At 32.2% G+C, this 12,627-nt stretch overlaps 1 protein-coding gene across 2 annotated transcripts in view; it reads right to left on the reverse strand.

Moving 5' to 3' along the window:
• LOC110023769 overlaps window positions 1–12,627 on the reverse strand; it is a 108,396-nt gene that overhangs the window by 89,811 nt on the left and 5,958 nt on the right. For both annotated transcript variants that reach the window (XM_020723337.1, XM_020723338.1), the window contains exons 2-6: window positions 10,306–12,001; window positions 9,809–10,172; window positions 2,464–2,656; window positions 2,044–2,103; window positions 1,365–1,469 (exon numbers count right to left, since the gene is read on the reverse strand). In XM_020723337.1, the coding sequence (XP_020578996.1) occupies window positions 1,365–1,469; window positions 2,044–2,103; window positions 2,464–2,656; window positions 9,809–10,172; window positions 10,306–11,911 (2,328 nt within the window). In that variant the 5' untranslated portion in view covers window positions 11,912–12,001. The remainder of the gene's footprint in view (window positions 1–1,364; window positions 1,470–2,043; window positions 2,104–2,463; window positions 2,657–9,808; window positions 10,173–10,305; window positions 12,002–12,627) is intronic.

The raw sequence follows: 12,627 nt of genomic DNA on the forward strand, positions 1-12,627 counted from the left end.
ATATTATATTTTATTTTTCATAGTATACCATCTATTATTATGAGACATGTTACATTATCTATTAATGAATAAATGTACTGTTACTGTATCTATGTCACGTAATAATTTATATATATGCAAATCTACTGTAATTTAAATGTCATTCAATAATCTAGTAATTTTATTCATTGTACAATTATTAAATATGCATATTTTCTTATCTAACAATATTAAGAATTTTTTATAATCTAAATCTCACTGGATTAAATTATAAATAAAAACTTTCTCCTTCATAGTTCCAAAGTTGGTCTGAGCTTATACATAAAAATTATAGTTTTTCAAACATACATATGAAAATAATAAAAATTATTGAAATCCAGAAATATACTTACAGTTTTTCAAAGACTTCTTGGTCGAACGTTCTGCTCTTGTTGCTCCTTACGAGTTATAGTAAAAGTTTCTGTCATCCTCTCCTAGCCACTTCTAAGAATAGATCGCTTTTGAAAATTCCTCTGAGCTTAATCCTTTCCTGAGTTAGCATTCGGTGTTACGCATAAAATAGGTCTTCAAATTATTTAGAGGGCCTAGTTTGGGTTCAGAGGGACCACCAGAGCACGACACAGAAAGCGTCGTTACCTCGAGTCTAGCAATAGCTCACAGTTGTTTTAAATTAAATTTTCAACTTTAAACTTGCGTAAAGATGAGTAATAGAAAATGAAATATTTATATAAAATGTGGGCAATCTAAAATAAAATAAATTTAACTCTATTATTTTAATTTATTTTTTGTAGTGGCTCTTTCATTTATTTTTGGATGGTTAAATAGTAGTTATAGAAAACTAAAAGAAAAAAAACATTTCCAACATACGGCAGGCGGAAAGCTTCAAGCTTAGGACAGGATCATGACACGAATAAAGGAGGAAGATACAGTTGAAACTAGTGAATAAGAGAGGATTGAAAATGAACATTGATACCAAACACAGAAGAAGAAAACTTGATTCTAAACACATTTAAATTCATGTAAGAATCCAGTGAATATTTAGTTTAGAGAAAATTATAAGTCGGACTCTAACTTATGACCTCTGGGGAGAATATTGCCTGAAGTGGAGTTCTTCGGTACAGAACTAACAGCTTTAATAATATATCTTTAATTTCAAGTTGGTAACTTGGGAACTGCCGAAAAAAAAAATTCAATTTTGCATTGTCCAGAGTAAAATCCTGTAAAACAATGGAATTTTATACTGCTTCTAAGAATAACATGACATTTTTAGTCAAACATTTCATGCAGAATAAACGTGCATATGTTACCACAAATATGAAGATCATGTAGAACATAATTGACAGGAAAGGAACTCCATATATGAGCATGTTGACCATACAACGTACCGAGAAAATAGAAGGAGCGTCATATATCTGGAAAGATATACCAGTCACGTCAAGTTGTCCATGAATATTAGGAAAAATATCTCCTTTTGACATGCAAAGGTGAACCTGAGAGATAAAAATCGTAAATCAATATTACAGATGAATTATCAAAATAACTATTTTTTAAATCATGTAAAGGTCCTCTAAGATAATTTTTTAGTTTTCAATTAGAATTAAGGGTTTATTTAAAAAGCCAGATAAATTTTGTGCTGCGTTACATTGATTATTTACCAATATTACATGATCTGAAGAACAAAAGTATATTCATTTCAGTATTTATGGCAATTTTAAAGTTTAAATTCATTATATAACCAAATGCATACAGTTTTAGTTGCTACCAGTTGAGCAATTAAGATGAAAACTCCTTTGATCAATATCTCTATCATTAAATACCATGAACGAAGTACTTGGAGAAAACAATAAGGCCAAAATAGTTTTAGAACTTCGATTACTATTCAGCCCTATTTTCAATCACAGAGTCTTCAAACCTAAGAAATATTCACCAAGACTGTTATAAGGGGGACCAAAATAAGCACAACAGTTTGCTCCAGCTTTTGGAATGAATCTTGCCCCTCCAGTTCGGTTTAAAACTAACAAGAAAATCATGCTGATGGAGCGAAGTTAAATTTAAGATAACCACCTCTCCTGTAGCTCTTCCTTGATACCATATGATTGGAATATCAAAAATCCTCTCAAATAACTGCACAAAGGCATGAAGAGGTCCATCAACTTCGAAGTAAACTTTATAAGAGCCAAAAGCTGCAAATAAAGCAATCAAATACAAGCCTATTCAATATATTTATGGAAAATCTACATACATACCACTCAATTTCTATGTACTTACATCTCTAACACTAATACTTAATTTTTACATCATGCCACCTTACCTATGTATGAAAAGCTGTATTCAACTTTTTAAAAGTCAAAATGAAGATATTTTGGATGTGATATGAAATATTTACATGGTATAAATATAAAAAGTAAAATTTAAGTGTAAAATATGTAAATTCATAAGAATTTGGTGGTATGTACGTGAATGCCCCAATAGTTATTGCTTTACAGGAGCAAAAAGGTTGGAAATCTTCAAATTGGCATGCCATTTCTGCTCAGTTGTATCGACAAAAACAAGTGTTGTGAGCTGCCCTCCATCGCTGTTGTCAGTTCTCCATCCTCTGCAGTCCCCACTCAGTTGTACATGTACACGCCTGTAGTGGTTTTGGAACTTTACGTACCCATTACAATTCACCATTTCCCTATACACAAAACTCAAAAAATAAAAAATAAAAAAAACAAACAAACAGCATACAAAATTATCGTCAATACAAAAAAAAAATAAGTTGCTTGACAATATCTTGTGGCTATTTTTTCAAAAAAAGAATTTTAAGTAGTTGAAAATATATTAACAAAAATAAAAAAAAAATCAGCACAAAAGAAACTTTCAAAGGTAATATTATAGAATTTCAGCTACAACGGCGCCCGGATGAAGCGTTAAATAAACAAGGGTTCAAACATTATGGACGAGTGCAGGCAAAGAAGTTAGCCCATGAAACAATTATTAGAATAGATTTGGAATATAGGTACTCTCACAGGTAAATTAATGAAATTAGTAGATATTATGATTCATAAAAAGATTAAAATATTACGCATTCAAATAACAAAAGGGTTGGTGAAAAAGCTAAGAAGCTTGATAGCTTAGATTTTAAACTTTGGTATTCATGTAGGAGTCGCACTAGAATGGAGTAGGTGTAATGTAATTTTAGATAACAGTTTAAGAGATAATATTGTAAAAATTAATAGAATTGGAGATAGAATTATAGTCCTAAAGATTGTTGTTGATACAAAGATTTTTAATATTATAAGTGTTTATGCTCCTCAGTATATTTAAATATATGTTAAAAAGAAAATTTTGGAAAGACCTAGAAGAATTAATACAAACGAAATCACTTGAAGAATGAATTTTTATTGAAGGAGATTTAAATGGTAAAGTTGGTAGAGTGGTTGAAGAATTTAGAAGTATTCAAAGTGGTTACGTTTTGGATTTATTAATGAAGAATGTATAATCATACTTGATTTTCCCTTAGTTTATAATTTTGTTATTGCTAATACTTTATTTAAGAAAATAAATTAGCATATTATTACTTTTAAAAATGGATCTAATAAAATACAAAATTGATTATACTCTTATGAGAAAAAGAGATTGTCAAGAATGTAATTAATTTAAGGTGGTTCCAAGTGAAAAATTTTAAGTGTTCAACATCAATTATTAGTTTTATATTTTAAATTAGTTAAAAGATAAAAAATACAATGAAACTTTGTCATAAAATTAGAAATGAGCACTTTAAAAGACAAAATAAAAATAAATTAATGAATAAACTTCAAGATTTCAAAATTTGAGATATTCACGAAGAAGCTAATTTAATGTGAGATGAATTAACAAGAGATATTCACGAAGAAGCTAATTTAATGTGAGATGAAGTAACAAGGTGAGATGAATTAACAAGAACTATTAAATAAGTGGCAAAAGATGTACTTGGAGAATCAAACAAAAAAACTTTATAATAAAAATAGTTGATGAAGAAATGATAATGTACAAGAATAGATAAAATATGTAAATTGGTTTAAATGTAAAAGCCTAGATAACTAGGAAAAATATAAGGTGGCTCGTAAAGAATCTAAGAAAATAATTTGTGATGCTCAAACTTATGCTTTAAATGATCTCTTTATAATATATTAAATACTAAACATGAAATAAATTTGTATAAACTAGCCAAAAAAAAGAAAATAAAAGTAAAGATTTAATTCAAGTAAAGTATACTCAAGATGAAAATCAAAATGTGATTTTCTTAGAGAAAGACATTTAACATAGATGAGTGAGAAATTTTGGTAATCTTTTCAATAAAATTTCTAAAAATATGATAAATCTTAATGATCTTAATATCGTTAATAAAAATATTTTTTTTATTTACCATCACATTAGTAGAAAACAAGTTGATGAGGCTTTAAAGAAAACAAAGGGTGGAAAATCAATAGAATCTGATGATATCTCAATTGAAGAATGGAAATATTTAAAAGATTTGGGAGTTTTGTGGCTAAACTTTTTAATATTATTTTAAAAACAAAAAAAAATAAATAAGGAGTGAAGGAAGAGTATTTTGATCCCCATTCTAAAGAATAAAAAGGATGCACAAGGGTGTGTAAACTATAGAGGAAAATATGTAATGTGTCATACATTAAAATTATGAGAGAGTAATTGAACATGAGTTAAAATATGATACAAAGATTTATTATAATCAATTTGGATTTCTGTTAGACAAGTCTACAATGAAAGTTATGGATTTATTGAGAGGTTTGATGGAGAATTACAAAGAGAGTTGTGCAGAGAGAGTAAGGAGGATCTGCATATGATTTTTATTGATTTAGAAAAAGCTTATGACAAAGTTCTTTGGAGAGTTCTAGAAAAAAAAAGGTGTTGATGTGACCTATATTCAAGTCATTAAAGATATGTACACGAGTTCTTACTTGTGTTTGAACATGAGGATTGACAAAGTTTTACAAAGTTTTTTTTTTTTTTTTTTATTTCAGTTGGATTACATCAGGGATCGGCTTTAAGCCCATATCTTTTTGTTTTAGTTTTAGACAGTCTTACTAGACATTTACAAAAGGATGTGCCTTGATGTATGTTTTTCGATGATGATATCCTTCTTGTGGATATAAGACTAGAGAAAGAGTTCAGAAAAAACTTGAATTATGAAGGTACACGTTATAGTTTAAAGGCCTTCATTTGAGTGGATCTAAAGCTGAATATATGAAATGTAATTTTAGTAGTAGTAAATCTAGTGGTAGAGTCGTAACAATGGTTAATCAAATCATTAAAATGTATGAACGTTTTAGATACATTGGGTCTATTGTTCAAAGATATAGATAGGGATGTTAATAATTGAATTCAAGTCGGATGGTTGAAGTGGACGAATGCATCGCACCTATTGTGTGATAGAAAAATATCACTTAAATTTAGAGGAAAATTTTATAATATGTTGGTAAAACCTTCAATGATTTATGGCGCACAATGTTGGTCTTTAAAAGAGAAGCATAGAACCAAGTTAAGAGTTGCATCTCTTTAAAAGAGAAGCATAGAACCAAGTTAAGAGTTGCTAAGATGAGAATGCTTAGGTAGATGAGTGAATTGACACTAACAGACAAAATGTGAAACGAATGTATCCTTGCAGCTCCTATAGCAGACAAGATTAAACAAAGTCATCTTAGATGGTTTGGTCACATTACCAAATGATCCGATTAGGAGAGTGGATGGTTTAGATTTGACTTATGTTAAAAAAAATAGAGATAGACCTGAAAAGACTTGAGCGTGTTGTATAAAAAAATGACCTTAATTTATTAGAATTAAATCAAAATATGACACTCAGTAAGACACAACAAAGAAAAATGATTCATGTAGCCGGCCTAACTTAGTGAAATAAAGGCTTGTTATTGTTGTTGTTGTTGTTATTAGTTGAGCATTTCATAGAAGGATACAGAAGCTGTGTAGGATTTGGACGATGTTGTGTAATGATGATATTGATATAGGAATATGTAAGCTCTCAAAAATGTAGAACATTGGTATAGATTTGTGAATTCAACAAATAAAAATACTCACAAGTATACATGTGGAATATTTCTAACAAATACATTTTTGAGCAATATTACATGCTAACATATTTGTGATGGCTTAGAGGATTTATTGACTTGGTTTAATTGAAAATTTCACATAAATTAAATGAGTTTAAATGCAACTCCCATAAGACAATTTTTTAAATAGAAAACAAGGCCTAACTGAATTGAAATGTTTCCACTATCTCCTGAAATCTAATAAAGCATGAATAAAAAACAAAGGCAGAGCATTAAAAATAATGCGATGAAAATTGAACTATAAGACGAGTCTCTGCATTGGTAGTGGAGAAATTCTAAAGGTGATAGGGTTAATGACTAACACTGCATGATGGCAAACATCCAATGTGCGCCAACGGAAGGCATTTACAACATGAGACCTCAAATAGCAATGGGCATCAAGTATTGAATGTTGGTGACTAAAAGGAAAGTTAAAGAAGTCATCTACTAAAAGGATGGGAGATTGAAAATCCAGGTGCTGACGGAGACCAAACAATCAAAAAACCAATGACAACCTCTTGGTTCTTCCAAGTAGTAATCGGAGCTATTAAATTTTCTATGTTTTGAGAATTCTCTTTATCAAAAAATCTTGCTTTAAACTATAGAAGCAATGCCTATTTATAAACTTTAATAGAAAGTGCAATCTTCTTTCATGGAATGTATCAAACGGGCACCTATATTGAAAGTCCTAAATAACTCCCTCCATCAATCTAGAATGTGGTTAAATAAGCCCTTAGACTAGCTCAATGGGCCCACGTATGCCAAAGCCGATCAAGGAGTAGAAGAGATCATCACTAACCAACAACTCTCAAAAAGAATTCAATGGTGCATAATTTGATGATCTTAACGCAAAGAGCCCAACAAATTTGACAAAAAAAAATTTGGCAATAAAATCATTCAAAAGAATTTTGGGAAGCTAAGAAATAGTTTCGCTAAAAAATGCAAAAAGCCATAATGTTTGTATCAAAATGTTTGTCTATTAGAGAAAAATTAAATGCCACAAATGCCTAATAACATTGAACACTATAATAATCGCAATAATTCAAAAAAAAAAGCTTAATTTAGCCTGCTAAAAACCGCAATGAGAACATCATTTTTGTGTTGAAATGTCTGTCACCTCAATAGCAATTAAATATCATTGGTGACTCTCGAATCAAACACCTAAAGAGGCGGCAATCTAAGATGCATCATTTTAAAGACTGATGAAAGCGCTCATGCTGAGATAAAACAAGGGCAGTAAACACTCCAAAAGGGTGGCAACAACTACCATCCTCTAGGCATATGATTGCACACTCATAATAACAAACTAGGGTTGATAACCTTTAGAGAAACCTAAACTGGTATGATTCAATTAATTCAAAACTCAAATATGATCAACGTTGCACAATTTCAATGTCAATGGCGTTGTTGCAATGAGTCAATTTCTTCAATTGTAAATTTGCCAGATTTGAATTTCATTTGATCCAGTTAATTTTTATAGTTATTTGCTAAATATTTAAAATAAGGGCCAAGAACAAATGTAAAGTCCCTAATATTTTCACCTCATTAAAGTTGAATCAAAGCTTAGGTTCCCTATTCATAATAAGAAAGTCCAAGCACAAAATAAAAACAGGCTTACAGCATGATTATAGCTCAACAATTAGCAAATAAGCATGATAATGAACATAGCTTGAATCGCAATTTCCTAAACTAATTCATCTCTATTTGTAACTTTCCTCGACCTAATCTTGAAATACCGAGAATAGCTCAACTAGGACAAGGAGATCATCCAACAATCTTCAAAGCCTTAGAGGCACAACTCACCTCCACAAATGCATATTCAATGCTTAAAAGAGACGTTGTCACTCTCAAATGGACAGCTTGTCGTAACCATTCTAACACACTTGTCGTATGACCCTACACCAGACCACACGACTCAATAAACCACATGAACATTAATTCATTTATGTGACCCGTTGCCTGCAGCAATTGCAAAGAACAATTATTAAGGTGCAGTGTCTGTTCGTTGCTCCCATCATAGCTACATAACCCTCCAGACTTATCAAAAAAGGGCTTTGCTCCAGGGTTCTTGAAGGAAATTTTATAATTAATCCTATTTAAGAAATAAAACTATATACTCACCCTTCAAATAAAGATTCTAGATACAATCACTCCTTGTAGAAATTAACCATCCACTATTGCTTAGCTCCACCATTGTCATGATCAAATCCCTTCGAACCAGTTATTATGAAATTTAATAAATTATTTTACATTTATATGCAATTCATGATTTCTCTAATAAATTTGTATTAAGTTTAAAAAACATACACCATGTCTTCGTAGGACATGAATTTGAACATCGGTCATGAACTTGTGAGATAGATCGTTTGTTGGTTATTGATTCAACCTATTGTAACAACAAATTCTCATCACACGCTAACTCTTGACAATAGTTACATCGATACAAGCATGTCTTTAGTGGATCCAATATACACTTAGCATTTCTCCATGATTGCTGCTATAGTTAGTGTCATACTCTTTATCATGCTAGTCAAAGTACAATGCAACAAAGTTAAATGGTTTAAGAAACAAAAAATCATATCGAAAGGCATCTTAATGCCAATAAAAGCCACCAAAAGTAGATCAAAACAATCCCATAGTTTCTTTTATCTAGTTAAAACATTCCCTTCCAATTGTTTTGAATAGCTGTAACTATCCAAAATTGTCTACCAACATACACAATTTTCCAAGCTTCTATTTTATTTACTATATATCCAGAGTTTACCTTTTCAACCACAAGATTGCCCAAAATTGGGAGCAACAACTAGAAGCATTCCTGAATTGATTTGAAAATTTTGGTCTCATGTGTAAAGAATTTTAAAAACTAGATGAGAGAAAAATAGAAAATAATCTCCACAACATACCCCATCATACAATTCCAGTAACGAGAATAAGAACTTAGGGTTTAGAGTAAAAAATCAGAAAACTTCAGATAAAGTGCTGAATTCAGATTTTTCATTTTTCTCATATGTATTATAATCATGGCAATTCATGTGGGATCTCTTATATCTTACTCTAAAAAGTATATACTAACAAACTCAAAGAAGTTACAACATATACGGATGATATAACTAGATTTCGCCACATACGAAAAATTTGTGTGACTTTAAAAATTAAAGCCAAATTACACCTATCAGATATATGTAATAAGAAAATACATCAAATAAATAAGTTGCTAATCAACCATCTTATTTGTTCACATTAAAATTAATAGAATCAGATGTAAAATATCAATAGAGAAAACGTTGGCAACAATTTAACCCTAGCTTAGTCAATAATAGCTATTTAAAGGGTTTTTAAATGGTCAAGTTTAAGTGATTCACTTGTATGGCACGGCCTCTTATCAAACTTTATGGCTTGATGTATCAATTTCCAGAACCTGTGGCATTACTAAAATGGTTTCCCCAGATAATAACGTTAAAATCGCAACATAAACTGTAAACATATTAGCAAAATATTAGACCAATAAAACAATTTTCAAAAGTCTCCAGAAGTATGCAATAATACTCATATTTACACCGATAATATAGACTTAAATATAATCTCGATAAGAAAAGCAAGCATACATCACTCCAAGTGGCTGAACTGAAAGAATAAATAAACCTTAATAACAGCATTCCTCAATGTAAAACAATAAATAGTGAGACGATTAAGATGAAAAACACAACCGTCCAAAAAAGAAAATCAATATTGAAATATCAAACCTAGGCTCCCTGTCGCCATAACCAAGTAGCATGAGAGTGCCCCCTTTGAAATATACAGAATCTACAATAACTGGAAGAACTTTCTCAATACTCTTTGCACGACTTTGGTCTATCTCTTCAGTCAGTTCAGCAGCAATGTCCTCAGTTTTTATAGGAGAGTATGACTCAAGTTTCAGAACATGAGAATTGAACCAATTAAAAAAAGTTTGGTTTTCAGGTAATATAAACCTAAACAGGTTAAATATTAGGTTTACTGGCAAGCCTGGAATGATGCAGCGCGGCAAAATAAATGTTCTGAACTTTCCATGATGGAAGCTTCCATTGTCACAGTATCTTGCATCTTTCGGAATATTCTGAGCAGGTTCTGAAATAGAATCCAACAAATTATAGAAATCAAACAGCTGATTAGAATAATTATCTCTTTTGGAAATATTCATCATGTGGACCAAAAAAACTACAGTACACAGTTTAAGGAGAACTTTTTCCTACTCCAGTACCTGACAAAAAATTCTCACAGGACAAAATATTGTCATTGAACAAAGTAAATGGTCGGGATATAGATTTATAGTCATCGGATTCCCTAGCACTGCAATTTCCATTTTTGGGATTATCAATTTTGACATCTTCATCTCTATGGATGTTAATATTACTTGGTCTCTCAAGCCCACCAAAATCCATATCAGGAGGTGCACCTGTCTTCTTCTCCTCATTATTTACCGATGAACACCTGGAATGATCTTCAGAACAATGGTTATCAGGCACACTTAATTTACTAGCGATGGCATTATCAGCCGTTTCATTCATTAGTTGATTTCTGCTACTTTCAGCACCTTCACAACCTCCATGAGAAGAATCCACTCTTTGCTTGGTACATGGCTCGTCACTCTTCCCATGAGATAGGCCATGTAAATATGCACGAGCTGCTGCGGCACTACGTTGGAGGTTTCTTTGCTTCACAGTTATGCCAGGTACAGGTGAAACTCTCTTCCAGGTAATTCCTGTCAACCTATGCCTCATAAAATCCAGCATAGTTTTGGACCAGAATTTCTCTCCATGCCTGGTACTTCTCACACCAAAAGATTTCTCCAGATCAGCATGCTTCGAATCATACTCAGCCCAAACACTTCGGCTATGATTATCCTTGCAATATATATTGTCATCCATGCAATTAAACAAACCAGATAAGACTGGAAGACGAGAATGTGAGGAATCATCCTCTGACTTACCATTAATCAAGCAATCTGAACTTCTTTGAGGAACAATGTAACCCTTCTCTGCAGCCTCCTTTGCCGCTTTGACCCGTTCTTTGCTCCGACGTGAAATGGATTCCGCTCTCGCAAGCCGTCTCGTTTTAGTGCGATAATCCATCCCTTCTTCAGATGAACGACGCCGATGCAAACCACTCTCAGAAGGTGAAGGAATACCCAAAAAGGAAAAATCCTCCTTCTGTGATACAAGGATATTAGGATGTGATAGAAAAGTATTAATGACGATCCTTCCCTTTCTCAAGCTAGCAAACGGGCAGACACGAATTTTCATGGTGGATGCCTCGCCACAAGAAAATTCTTCCTGATGAGGTCCAATGGAGCTTGTTTCTACAGTGAATCCTAATGGTGAAACGCTCAGAACCTTGCCAAATTCAATTTCTCTTTGAAGGTATCCACTTAGAACGGAGCTAACAGAAGGAAGAAGCTGAACCTCAATAAAGCTCCTGGCCTTTTTCTGACCATACCATATAAAAATTCCAACAGCAAACATCGCTGCGAGAAACATAGAGAGCCTAACAAGTTGTAAGCCATCCTTGAATAAAGGTACAAGAGTTCTAGCTAGAAAAAATTTCCTTCGGAACTGCTCCTTAATGCAGCTAACTCGAAACAGACTTCTGGTACAAGAATTTCTTAATGGAAAATTAACACGTTTTCCATTAACAAGTGAAAAGCTGGGATCTGTATGTGACTGTTTATTCTGGCCTAAAAATAGGTAAATAAAGGGAGCCTTCGCCTTTTTATTTCTTTTGGAGAAAATAGGTTTTTCAGAGTTTCTTCTGGTTATTGTAACAGTAGGTGCTCCAAGCAATGAAATGCATAGATGACTGGTGCACATATTTGTAAGTTAAAGCCACCAGAGCAGAGTCAACTAAAAGGAACTAACACCCACTCACAGTCCACAAAAGCATTAACAAATTCCATGATGCTGCAAAAGAGATGACAGGAAAATTAAGTAAAGTATCAAAATTTATTTGGAAAGAAAAAAAATGTGGACAAAAAATTTAACCAAATGGACGTCTCATCTTAATATTATCAATGCAGTTCTCATACTTCAGTAATGACTCTTCTATAATATGATGACGTCCAATAACACGAGCAAAAAACAAGTTTAATGATGTTTAATTGCTTCAGTTCTAATAATGCATTATTTGATTGCCAAAACAAATGTTTAATCTGCAATAATTTCAATAGAATGCTTAGTGCTTATTGAACTGCTACTTGCTAAGTTAGCTTACTGATAAAACTTCATTACCTTGTCATCATCCTCATCATTATCATCAGCATTATTAGCCTTATCCCAGCAATTTGGGATAGGCTTTAGAATCTTGTTCTCCTTGTGACGCGGGGCTGAGTAGGCCAGCCAGCTGAACCGGTCCAAGTTCCCAAGGAACCAAACCGCAGTTAGGAAGGGAGGCAATGTCGATAACCCTTCCCCTACCTTTCATTTTATGTTTTTCCTGTTTAGAGTGTATTTATATGTTGTTTTCTGGAATAAGGGTTAGATTTTATGTGATTTCTACATTTTGAGTCTCTATGGAGTCACCTCTTTCC

Source organism: Phalaenopsis equestris, unplaced genomic scaffold (assembly GCF_001263595.1).
Source record: "Phalaenopsis equestris unplaced genomic scaffold, ASM126359v1 Scaffold000229, whole genome shotgun sequence".
NCBI classification, from domain to species: Eukaryota; Viridiplantae; Streptophyta; class Magnoliopsida; order Asparagales; family Orchidaceae; genus Phalaenopsis; species Phalaenopsis equestris.